At 35.7% G+C, this 13841-nt stretch overlaps 1 protein-coding gene across 2 annotated transcripts in view; it reads right to left on the reverse strand.

Moving 5' to 3' along the window:
- SEC22A (SEC22 homolog A, vesicle trafficking protein) overlaps positions 1-13841 on the reverse strand; it is a 61358-nt gene that overhangs the window by 36171 nt on the left and 11346 nt on the right. For both annotated transcript variants that reach the window (XM_070583752.1, XM_070583753.1), the window contains exons 3-4: positions 6948-7111; positions 5599-5793 (exon numbers count right to left, since the gene is read on the reverse strand). In XM_070583752.1, coding sequence (XP_070439853.1) covers positions 5599-5793; positions 6948-7111 — 359 coding nt within the window. The remainder of the gene's footprint in view (positions 1-5598; positions 5794-6947; positions 7112-13841) is intronic.

Raw genomic sequence — 13841 nt, forward strand, 5'->3', positions numbered from 1 at the left:
GCAGTTGCTAGGATTTTCTTAATTTTCAGACTGTTCACTGCTGGAGTACAAAACAGCTGATTTATGTATATTAATCTTGTATTCTACAACTCTGTTAAACTCATTCATTAGTTCTAATAGTTTTTAGTATTTTTCTTAGGATTTTCTATACACAAAATCATGTCATGTGAACAGTTATTTTATTTCTTCCATTGCAATCTGAATGTCCTTTTTTCTTTTCCTTGCTTAACTGCCCTATGCCATGTCCAGTACAATGTTGAACAGAAGCAGCAAGAACAGACATCCTTATCTTGTTCCTCATCTTAGGGGAAAGCATCCAGGCTTTCACCATTAACTATGATGTTAGCTGTAGTTTTTCTGTAGATGCTTTTTATCAGGTTGAGGAAACTCCTTTCTATTTCTAGTTTGTTGAGTGTTCTTATCATGAAAGGCTGTTGGATTTTGTCAACTGCTTTTTCTTCATCTATTGAGGTGGTTTTAAATTTTTATTCTATTGATATTGTCTATTACATTAATTGATATTCAGATATTAAACCAACCTTGCATTCCTAGAATGAATCCCAATTGGTCATGGTGTATAATTATTTTTACATGTGGCTGGATTTGGCTTGCTAGCATTTTGTTGAGGATTTTAGTGTCCATACTCATAAGAGATATTGGTTTGTCATTTTCTTTTCTTGTGATGTCTTTATCTGGTTTTGCTATCAGGATAACACTGGCCTCAGAGAATGAGTTGAGAAGTGTTCCCTCTCTTCTATTTTTGGAACAGTTTGTAAAGAACTGGCTAATTCTTTAACGTTTGATAAAATTCACCAGTGAAGCCATTTGGGCCTGGGATTTTCTTTGTGAGTGTTTTTTTAAATCACTAATTCAGTCTCTACACTTGTTATAGATCTATTCAGATTATCTATTTTTTTCTTGAGTCAGTTTCAGTAGTTTGTGTCTTTCTAGGAATTTATCCATTTCACCAAAGTTGTCTAATTCATTGACATACAATTGTCCATAGTATTACTTTAGAATCTTTTTTATTCTGTAAGGTCAGTAAAAACATCCCCTCTTTCACTTCCGATTCTAGTAATTCCTCTTTGTTTCTTGGTCAGTCTAGCTGAAGTCTTGTCAATTCTGCTAATCTGTTTAGCTTGAGCGATTTTTCTCTCATGGTTTTCTATTTTATGTTTCATTTTCATTTATGTCTGCTCTAATGTTTATTATTTCCTTTCTTCTGCTTATTTAGGTTTAATGTGCTTTTCTTTTTACAGCATCTTTAGGTGGAGGAAAGTTAAGTTATTCATCTGAGACCTTTCTTTTTTCTAAATATAGGTATTTTTACCTATAAATTTTCCTCTAAGCACAGCTTTAGCTGCATCTCATAAGTTTTGATATATTGTGTCTTCATCTTCATTCATCTCAAAGTATAAATTCCCCTTTTGACTTTTTCTTTGACATTCATTATTTAGGACTGTACTGTTTAATTTCCACATATTTGTGAGTTTCCCAAATTTCTTCTTGTTATTAGTTTCTAATTTCATTTCCTTGTGGTTGTAGAACTTACTTTGTGTTATTTCTATTCTTTTAAACTTACAAAGTGGATTTTGTTTATGACTTAGCATAAGATCTATCTTGGACAATGTCCCATGTGCACTTTTCTGTTGTTGGATGGAGTGTTCTACAGATGTTTGTTAGATCTAGTTGGTTTATGGTGTTGTTCAAATTTTCTATTTCCTTGTTTATCTTCTGCTTAGGTCTATCCATTATTGCAAGTTAGGTATTTAAGTCTTCAACTATTACTGTTTAATTGTCTATTTCTTGCTTCATTTCTGGAAGGTTTTGCTTCATGTATTTCAGGGCTCTGTTGTTAAATGTGTATATTTTTATAATTGTTATACCTTAATGGATTGCCTCTTTTATTATTATAAATGTCCTTCTTTGTCTCTAATAGCAATTTTTGTCTTGAAGTCCATTTCATCTGATATCAGAATAGCCATTCCAGCTCTCTTGGTTGCTGTTTGCATTACATATCTTTTTTATTTCTTTTACTCTCAATCTATTTGTATCTTTGGTGTTTTTTTTTTAGTCCACTCTTACAATCTCTGACTTTTGACTGGAATGTTTCAACTATTCAGATTTTTTAAATCCATCCATATATAGTGTTATTATTGATATAGTGGATTTACATCTGCCATTTTATTTATTTCTATATGTCTCATGCCTTTTTTTGCTCTATTCCTCCTTTATTACTGTCATTTGCATTAAGTGAATATTTTATAGTGCAGCATTTTAATTTCTTTAAGATTTTCACTATTTTTTGAGTTTTTTGCTTAGTGGTTGCTCTAGGACTTACCAAATATATCTTATCAGAAACAGCTTCAGATTTATACGAACTTAATTCCAGTGAGCTACAGAAACATTGCTCCTATATGGCTCTATTCCCTGTCTCCCCTTTTTATGGCATTGTCGTTACACATACTACATTTACAAATGTTAGAAACCCAAAAATACATTGTTATAATTCTTACTTTACATAATTTCATGTCTTTTAAAGAAGCTAAGAGATGAAAGGACAGCAATTATATTTTTATTGCTTTTGTTGATATTAATTCGTATCATTTCTGGCTTTCCTCATTTGCTTCTGTGGATTCAAATTACCATCTGGAGTCACTTCCCCAGCCCAGTGCAGCTTTGCTCCCAACCACCTCCTGTGTGATATTATTAGAAAATATATTACATTTCTAGATGTTATAGGCCCAACAGTACATTATTTTCTACAACTGCTTTTAAAATCAGTTAACAGAAAAGAGATGAAGAGAAATGCATTTTTTCTGTCTTTCACAATTACTTTTACCATTGTTCTTTGATTTTTTTGGTGTGGATTCAAATTACTGTCTGGGTCACTTGCTTTCAACCTAAAGAACTTCCGTTAGTATTTCTTGTAAGGTGAGTCTTCCAGCAACAAATTCTCTCATTTTATGCTTATCTGCATATGTCTTTTTTTTAAAAAAAAGCAAAGCCTTTCTTTTTTTTCTCCCTATAGCCCCAGTACAGAGTTGTACGTCGTAGTTCTGAGTCCTTCTAGTTCTTTTATGTGAGATACTACCACAGCATGGTTTGATAAGTAGTGTGTAGGTCTGCCCCCAGGATCCAAACTGGTGAAACCCAGGCCACCGAATCAGAGCATACAAACTTAACCACTATGCCACTGGGCTGGCCCCTGCATATGTCTTTATTTCACCTTCATTTTTGAAACACAGCATTGCTGGATGTAGGATTCTTTTTTTTTTTTTTTTTTTGAGAAAGATTAGCCCTGAACTAACGGCTGCCAATCCTCCTCTTTTTGCTGAGGAAGACTGGCCCTGAGCTCACATCCATGCCCATCTTCCTCTATTTTATACATGGGACGCCTACCACAGCATGGATTGCCAAGCGGTACCATATCTGCACCCAGGATCCAAACCAGCGAACCCCAGGCCGCCAAAGTGGAGCATGCGCACTTAACCGCTGTGCCACCGGGCTGGCCCCTGGATATAGGATTCTTCATTGACCGTTTTTTTCCCTTGAGCATTTTGAACGTGCTATCCCACTGTCTTCTGTCCCCATTGTTCCTATCGAGAAGTCAGCTGTTAATCTTATTGGTGGTCCCTTGTAAGCGATGAGTTGTTTTTCTCTTGCTGCTTTTAAGACTTTTTTCCCATCTTAGTCTTTCAGCATTTTTAATATGTATTTTTGGATCTCTCGTATGTATCCTATTTGGAGTTCACTGAGCTTACTGGAGGAGCAGATTAATGTTTTTGAGTAAACCTGGGAACTTTTCAGCCATTATTTCTTCAAATACTTTTTCTGTTCCTTTCTCTCTTCTCCTCCATTTCTCCCGTCATGTGTATGTTGATATGTTTAATGGTATCCCACATTCTTTTGAGGTTCTGTTCATTTTTCTTCGTTCTTTTTTCTCTCTTTTCTCTGGACTGCATCATCTCTATTGATTTATCTTCAAATTTGCTAACTCTTTTTCCTGCTAATTCAAATATACTGTTGAGCACAACCAGTAAATTTTTCATTTCAGTTGTATTTTCCAATTCCAGAATTTCCATTTGGTTTTCTTTATAATTTCTATCTCTTTATTGATATTATCTATTTCATGTGACATCATCATCATACCTTTCTTACTTCTTTAATCATAGTTTCCTTTAGTTCTCTGAACATAATTATAATGTCTCTTTCGAAGTCTTTGTCTGTTAAATTTGACATCTGGTTACTCTCATAGGCAATTTCTATTGCCTGCTTTTATTCCCCTAGTATATGGATTATACTTTCCTTTTCCTCTGCATATCTTGTAATTTTTAGTTGGAAACTGGACATTTTAAATAACATACTGTAACAACTCTGGGTGCTGGTCCACCTCCCCTCCCCCAAGTCTTGTTATTGTTATTTGATTTTTACTTGTTTCCTGACTGGCTGGATTACTTCAGTGACATCTGCTTCCTCCTTTCTCCCATAATTTGTATTAATGAAACCAAATCTAAAGTGTGGTATTCAGGCCTGAATACCTATGTGAAGAACACTAACAAACTAAAGCATACACAGAGGAAGCTTCCCAGATAGGCAGGGTTTCAAAATGCCATAGACAAGAAGGCTAAGGGAACTATGGATATTTTATATAAAGCCAATCAGGCTGGGGCCAACCCGGTGGCACAGTGACTAAGTTCACACATTGCACTTCAGTGGCCCAGGGTTCACCAGTTCAGATCCTGGGTGCAGACCTATGCACCGCTTGGAAAGCCATGCTGTGGTAGGTGTCCCATATATAAAGTAGAGGAAGACGGGCATAGATGTGAGCTCAGGGCCAGTCTTGCTCAGCAAAATGAGGAGGATGGGTGACAGATGTTAGCTCTGGGCTAATCTTCCGGAAACAAAAAAGACTCCGAAAAAAAAAAAAGTCAATCAGGCTAATAAGATAGAAAAGATACAGAGTTTCTGGCTTCAAAGTCTGAAATGCTATTCTGGTACAGTTAAAGAAGGGGAGGGTGAAGTCACAGAACTGAGACAAACAAGTAGGCATTATAGGAAACAGATTTTAACTCAAAATATAAAGAAGAACTTTATAAACAAGCAATTCAACAATGATATATGCTACCTTATAAAATAATGAGGTTTCTACTTTTAAGCAGAAGTTTTCAACCCGTCACAACTGTTGAGGATGGGATTCCTTGTTTGGGAGGAGAGCTGTGATTAGATGATCACATTTTCCATGACACTCAAGAATGTTGGCCTTGAATGTAGACATTCTGACATAATGCAAAACCCTTTACATGCCTATAAACATATTACAAACTATTATTCATTTCTAGAAAAATGTTTACAAAACAATGTTTCTTAAATGTTTCACTAGAAAGAGTTGCTCTGAGATCGCCATTTAAAAGATTTTCCTGATTAGTCACATATCTGGTACATTACTATATAAACACTGGGAGAAAGGATTGTTACTTTGAACTTTTTCCCTCATGTACTTCCTTTACAATATTAAAATAAAGTAATTCACTTTCAAGAGTCCCTCAGTTCTTACAAAAGCTTTTTTTTAATGAAATAATTGAGATCAAAACTCACCAGAAGAAATCTTACCAGCACCTTTATAGTCAACAGAAAATGCAGATGTGACTCCATTGGCTGACCCCAGTTCACACATGGAAATTTGATAAGGTGGCCTCAGCTTGATTTCTGTCTGCATGTCAGACAGACTTATTTTTGTTGAAAGAGATCTGGGATTATTATATCGTTGCTTGGTCCTCTGAATGAAGTTATCTACATAAAATAAAATAAAACTTCCTTGCAGTCATTTGTTAATTAAATCATTTGGAAGTGTGATGTTTATGGACAGGAAATTTTTCAGATAAACAGTTTGTTATCCAAAACTGTTCCAAGTCATGGAATGTTCTAATATTATTTGTGTTTAATGCTTAATATATCATGGAGTCATCAGTTTTTCACTCTAGAAATTATACTCCAGAAATTCATAATTGTAAATAAAGATTTAACACTACATGACTGTGAAAATATTTCTATAACTATATCCATTTCAAGGAATTGCTTTGAACTTCTACAAAAAACAAAAACAGTTTTCTTTAACTTTAAACCAAAGTCTTCATTTTTATGGGGATTCATATCTCATAAAATATTAAGTCTGTCTTATTACCAGGTGCAATTACATAAGAACATACACTGTAAACTGCATGTTCTTATAAACTTTGCTTTCTGATTTACTGCTTACACTACTAGAATGTATATTTACTTTAAAGAATTTAATGAAATCAATAAAAGACATTTCCTAAATATCTCCCAAGATATCTCCTAAATAGCTTCCAATTTAATTTTCACTATTTATAATTTGGTTTTACTTTTTTTTTCCCTTCTAAAACAGGGGTCAAGCAAACTAATGCCTACAGGCCAAATCTAGCCTTCTGTTTTTGTAAATAAAGGTTTATTAGAATATAACTACACTCATTCATTTATGTATTGCCTAAGCCTGCTTTCAAGCTACAATGGCAGGACTGAGTAGTTGTGACAGAGACCATATGGTCCTTAAAGCCTAAAATATCTATTATCTAGTCCTTCCTAGTAAATGCTTGCCAATCTCTATTCTACATTAAACAGACTATAAAAGATTATCAGAAACACAAAATTCTGAATCTGGCTTATAAATTTCTCTTGAAATTGTCTTCCAGGATTAATTCTTTGGGCCAATAATCACATGCCCCCTGCAGCTCAAACACAATTTTTTCTAATAGGTATGTAAATGAAGAAGTTATAATTTATAGGCCATTTGTCAAATTATTTTATCAAAAGCAAGATAGCAGACTTTTCTGAGTTTTCCCCCTGCCCACTAGTAGTAGACAAAAAATTGCTTATGACTAGATGGAGACATAATAATGAAAAGGAAAAAAAACTCAGGGCCTTACCAAACTCAATGAAACAGTATGGTCTGACAGCAGTATTTGTCTTCATCATGTTATAAGTAGTAATGAACTCCTTCTGAAGCTCATCCAGGAAAGAGAAGGCCAGAACATTTGGGTAATTTTCAGTGCACAACATCATGTAGCTCACTCCCAGAGAGCTAATAAAACTACAGTGTAAAAAACATTGGTTTTAAAATTTCAAATTAAATCAAGGTAATTTGTTACTTCACAAGATTGGTTCTATACACCATAAACTGCTGCTATCGTGGCAATGAAGATATTAACATTTATTATATATTCCAGCAAAAAATTAAAGAAAACAAAATATAATACTATTTTCAGTTGCAGTTTAAAAACAGTAGACAAAAAATGGAATGGTACACACACTATGGTTCTAACACTTAAGTTATTTATCAGTTGGGGTAGAAAGCAGGGGAAAGAATACAGAAAAATACAAGGGTAACAGCTTAAGGTTTAACCCTGTTTGAATCAAGAATGCTTTAGAGATTCTGATGAAAGTTACGGACACTCGCCCTAGAAAGATGTCTAGACAACACAGAACTTGGCGCACAATTTCAGGGTGGTTACTGACTTCTTGAAGTCATCCACTGACCCCAAACTCAAATCCTCTACTTCACACAGTAATGAATTATGAACCATTAGGGGAAAAAAGAGGAATTTATGAGTTCAAACAAAAACAAACAAAATAAAAGGGGAAGAAAAGAAGACTCTTGCTCATAGCAGGATGCTGAGTGCCAAGTGATAAATGTGGAGGTAGTGCTAGAATTGGGAAAATCAGCATTTTGCAACCAACATAGTAAAGATTGGATCAAGCAAGGACCATCAATGGGTGTTAAATCTAAGTGGAAATTTTGATAGGAGCAGGAATTTTGCATGCTTTTAAAACGTCTTCCCATGGATTGCTTATTGGTTACAAGGGAAAAATATTTATTATACAGTAGAAACTAGACAACACCTTTAGCAAGTACTCTAACACCAGTAATGAGGGGCAGATGGACTTCCTGTGCCTCCAGTTGTGATAGCCTCAGAAAGACTTATCAGCTATGTAGCATTCTGGGCGAGAATGCATAATCTGAAGCTAATCATGAAGGAACACCAGAATGAGCAGCATTCTATTTAAAAAAAGAGGAGAGGGGCTGTATTCTTTAAAAATCTCAATGTTGTAAAAAAGGAAATAAAAGCTGTGGAAATGTTTCCCATCAAAAGAGGCTAAAGAGACACAACTAAATGCAATACCTAACCCTAGACTTGATCCTGTGCCAGAGAGGGGGAAAAAATGCTATGAAGGACATTCCTGGGTCAATTGACAAAAATGGGAAACAGGCAGATTAGACGAAAGTATGTTATCAATATTAAATTTACTAGAGCTGATAACTGTACCATAGTTAAGTAAAGGAGTATCTCTAATCTTAGAAAATACCCTTTGAAGTAGCTATGAACAAAGGGGTCTGTTATTTGTAAGTTTCTCTCAAATGGTTCAGAAAAAACAAATCAGACAAAAAGATAGGTAGATGGATAAAAAGATAAAGCAAATGGTGTTATATGTCAACAAAAGGTGAATCTAGGAACAGATATTATCTGAACTCTTCTGTAAGTTTGAAATTATTTCGAAATAAGTTAAAAATTAAAAACAAAAAACTTCTACTTGAAGCACTGAAATGTTTCAATTAATTATGTTCTATTGAAACAAAAAACCCTCTAGAATAAAGTATATACCCCCCTATAATAAGCAGAGCATGGGACACACAGTAACCGTTTCCAGTGAGCCCTGTAAACATCCTTTTATTGTACTATCAGCGCAGCTGGTCCAGGGCAAGGGCAGCACACAGAGCACACAGGCTGTGACTCCCACTCCTGTGTCAGACACTATGTATCACAGCCATCTTGAGCACCAAACCTGAATCCACACGGTAGTTCCCCGCCCCCCTTTTTTCTCTAATAACGTCAAAGCATAATTTATTATTTTTAATTTAATGTTTAGAAAGATACACTCACAATTCAAATTTTAAAAGAATGAAAAATGAAAGGAAATATTGTACTTCAAGTGTCTCATCTCCACCTCTGCCCAGAGACACCCAGTTCTCTGTCCCTCAAGCAACTCATGTTATTAATTTCTTACGTATTCTTCCAGTAAGAGAAGAATATTTACACACATGCAAGTAAATCTCTTTCTCTCTCTCTCTCTCTATATATATCTTTCTTTCTTAAAAGATCATCCCAGGCAGCCAAATGATGTGGGGTTGGCACTTGTTAATCATCTATTATTAATGGTGTGGGATATACCACTGGTGCTACTGTGCTAATCTTATACTTCTGGAATAATCTGGAATTCCCTTCTGAAGTTCCACTTAATACACACCATTTGATGCACTATTTTTCAATCTGCAAGTTGTAACCCATTAGTATGTCATAAAATTAGTGAATTACACACAGCATTTTCCTAAAAATTGAAATAAACAGAAAATATCAGAATGCATATTGTTTCATAAAACTTTGTTTGAGTTTCCTATTTGTATAGGTAGTGTTCACAAAATAAAATGTCTCTCTTCTTTGGGGTCAAAAAAGTTGAGCCATTAATATTGCATTTTTCTACAAAATTAATAACTAAATCAAAGGCCAAAGTATGTTTTTCCCAAGTAATTTTCTCTTTCCAAAATAATCCTCACTGTCATTATCAAAATTCCTTGACATGTCATTAGCATTCAAATACACCCCACAATAACCTGAATTGAGACAGAATACAATTGGCAATCGGCTTCCACACACTTGGAACTCCAAAGTAGCTAGCTAGGAGTTATTATCATCATCCTCAAATAATATGACTGAAGCTTTTGGACCCCCTTTTTTGTTATGGCAGGGTTTTGCTGTATTTCCATATTAATAATAGAGTGAACCACAGACACCTACATGACAGTTTATCCCAAATGGTTTCTTTTGCTTGCACGAAATTGATCTAGAGAATTAGATATGAAATAAAGGAAACCTTATGTTTTTAAGATTATATGTTAGCATTTTCAGGGAGTCTGTATTCCAAAGTCTTTATTTTACTATAAGTGCATGATACTTTCTGAAAAGGCTATAACACGTTCTATTATATCATGGCTTTTCATAGTGAATTTAGACTTAAAATGCTGTCTTTCTGTGGCCACAAAGCCAGTTTTCCAAAAGCACATATAGCTCAATTTACCTTTGTTACCAAAAGACTTCTGCTTTTTCAACTATCACTGGGACAGACTGAAAGACTCCCACCATTTCACTACTCATATGCAATAGTCTGAAGTCATTACAGGCACACCACGTTGTGCATGCTTTAGCCTGTCCATCAGGTTCATTTAGCTCACATTTTATAGACAATCTGGCCACTGTCCTTCTGCCTTGAGGAGGAGGAGGAAGAGAAGTAGTAGGAATAGTAACAGCAGTAGGTACAGTTTACTGACCACTTAGTATGAATCTGGCCCCTCACTAAGTGCTTTCCATCTTTAATCTCTTTCCAATAAAAGAGCACTACTATCTCCGTTTTACAGATGAAGAAACAGAGGCTCAGGGAGGCTTAGTAACTTACCCAAGGCCACACACCATTAAGAAGCAGAGTGCGTACAAACTTAATTCTAATTCTAAAGCCCACATTCTTTCCACAATACCAACCTCGTAATAGTACAAACCAAATATGTCCTAATGACCAAAATTTTTTCACTTTTTCCAAGCCATAAATCAATCTCTATTTTTCCCCCTAATTAAGAGAAATGAAACTTGAGGATTTTGGAACTTGTATCAGAAAGATATTCTGGAAGCCCTGCCAATTCCTCCACTTCATCTTGTGCAACTCTACTCCTCCTTCTCTGCATTCCAGCCACACTAGTCTTGTTTCAGATCTTCAAGGATACAAACCCACTCCCAGTCCTCCAACTCCCAATCTGAGAAGCTTCACGAATTCAGTCTAACCCACTTGTAATGCTCCCAACCCCACCTCTGCCATGCTCCAATTCTGACCAGGTTAACTCCTACTCATGCTTCAGTTCTCTGACTTAAAGTCCCTCCCAGAGCACACAATCTAAATTGATCCCACCTGCAATGGTTATATTAGAGCAGCTGCTATTTTTCTCCATGTAACTAACCCAATTTGTAATCGTATATTTATGTGCTCATTTGTTGTAATGTCTCTATGCTCTATGAGAGCAGGGATGATTTATATAATGTTCACCATTGTATTCTTAGCACCGAGAAATATTTTGTTGTCTAGTACACAGTAAGTGCTTAACGAATTAGTGAATAAATTAGTGCAAAGACAGCATCATTCATTCACTCATTTATACACTAATTTGTTGACTATATTGCACACAGATAATTGTACAGGCCAGCACTATCTACACAAAGTATCTACACAGAGTAAAAGCTCCATAAATACTCGATAAAATGACAGAAGAGAGAACTTCACCCTGCCCTTCCAGTCAGTGTTCCCAGAAAGCTGCAGGCTCAGGCCAGTGAGTGCTTAACAACTCCCTACTTTAAAGAGAGGGACGTTCTCAGGGACCATGTAGAACTACCCACCTCTGCAGTGAGTACCTCAAGATGGCTGTACAGGTCCAACCAGCTATGTCTGCTCTCCTTTTATCACAATCATAACTAATCCTCACACACACACAAAAGTCCTCCTTTCTCCACAATGAGCACAATTTTTAAATTGCCATTGTTTTCTTCCTACTTTGCTCTCATTTCCTTTTTCTTTTTCATTTCTCTTCCACTTCTGGGCTTTGGTACCATACGGTTTGGTCTTTACAGCTGCCTTTGTTCTGGCCAAAGAATTTATCCAACCTCATTACACCTCTGGTTCCTTTCCACGGTACACACACTAGGAACTTCTTTTGGTCCTTCCAGGATCAAATGCGTCTTGAACAGGTAAGGCTGGCAGAAGTTCAAACTCCAGATAAGGGGGATTTACTTTAATCACTTCATTAAAAAACTATTTCTGTCATGTATCCAAGGAGGTCACACTTCAAGTGATTGTTAAATTCCAACAAAATAAATAAGTGATTTTAGATATTAAACTTTTCCTGGTGTCTAATTTTATTTATGAACTGTCAAAGAAATTTTACACATCACCAATTAAACACTGACATTATTAGGACAATTCTGGCATGCTGCACCAAACTAAATAATTAGTGAAAGCAATCATCTTCCCTACAGCAAATAACAGAGAACCTAGCATATGTCTAGCATTCTACTCTATAGGCTCTGATGTCAAAGACAAGTACCTGCTTGCCAGGCTCATGCAATACAGAACTGAGAATGTACTTAAAACAATGATATGCAAAACAAGACAAAGAAACAGAACTGCATTTGATAGCATGCTAAATGATACAGTATACAGGAAACTATTAGTTGAGACAGTAATAATTAATATTTGTATTACATATAATTTTCATCTGGAATTGTACCATTACACATAGAAATCTGCTTATCCTTTGCAGCCACACTTGCCCAGTGAATAGCTTTCCTGGGTGAAGAAAAGTTCTCCAGTAGGACACGTCCTCTCTAATCTACTGTTAAAATTGCTAAGTTTAAGAAAAATGCTATTTTCAAAATAGAACCTTCTACACTGAATTCCATTCTCTAAAATAAAGTATTTAAACTTTTAAATATAATAAAAAGGTTGACATTATGAAAGTGAATATACCTTATGGATTTTGTTGTCACCAAATACTTCTAATAGGAAAGAAAGTGAAAACAAGACTTTGTCATCAGTGAGACAGTAAAGAAATAAGAACCAGAAAGAGAATTCAGTAACAGTGAGTGTCCACCATGTGCAGCATTCTACCAGAAACTTTCTATTTTCTTACTTATGCCTCTCTTATGTGGCCAACTTTCAATTACCCTCCAAGGGTGAAGAGCTAAACCATGAATAAATTATCTCATGAATAGAAGACCCATTTAGTCACTAATTTTAACCTTATTAAATATGAAAATATTTACTAATATGCAATATGCCAGATGATAGGAACTTATAACAGTAAGCTAAAGGAGAATCTGAGATGATTTTAAGTGGCCAAAGGTGATTACACCATCAGAGCCTTGTATAAAACACAGAGCCAGCAAAATTTGCCTTTGACATCCTTCATTTCCTTTTGTGCAGAGTTCATCTAGCTCCTGATTCACCCTTTCCCACAAACTCTAACACCTTCCACACGCCAGAGAATGAAGATCTTGACTTTTTATATAACCAATCATAGGTAATCCCTACTTTACCTACTGGTTGTATTCCAGTCTATTGCACCCAGAACTCATTTCCCCACAGACACTGTATTGTTAGAGTAATTAGGTTCCTAGGCTAGTTCACAAGAGCCTATTTAACATACATGGTGATGAAAAGTTGTAGATTTTTACCATAACAAACATCAGAAAAGTACAATGATGCTAGTAATGAGACAAAACAGGAAGGCAGGATACACACTTTATCTTCCTCCCCCAAGTGATCATGTAGCTACTGGTGGGTTGCAATCCCTTGCCATACCCCCTCCCCACCAAACACCTCGCCTCCAACAAGACAATGCTGTCTCATCAATTTTAGACTTCACACATACTCTGTCCCTCATTATTTCTCAAACAAAAGGGGGTGGGGGTAGTTTCACTTAATTCTCTTCCCTGGTTAATTTCTCTCCCCATAAAAAGAGAAAAGAATTAGGAGAACTAGGAATGCACCCTGTCAACAAAGAAGTTAAGGGTAAAGGGAGCCAACTCCCTCTTTTATTAGAGGGCAACGTGAACACTGAAGCCAAAGGACTGTGGCTCAATATACCATTTATTACCTTTGTGACTTGGAAAGAGTTCTTTACAGCCCTAAGTCTCAGTTTCCTCATCTGTAAAATAGGGATGGTGGTA

Source organism: Equus przewalskii, chromosome 18 (genome assembly GCF_037783145.1).
Source record: "Equus przewalskii isolate Varuska chromosome 18, EquPr2, whole genome shotgun sequence".
NCBI classification, from domain to species: domain Eukaryota; kingdom Metazoa; phylum Chordata; class Mammalia; order Perissodactyla; family Equidae; genus Equus; species Equus przewalskii.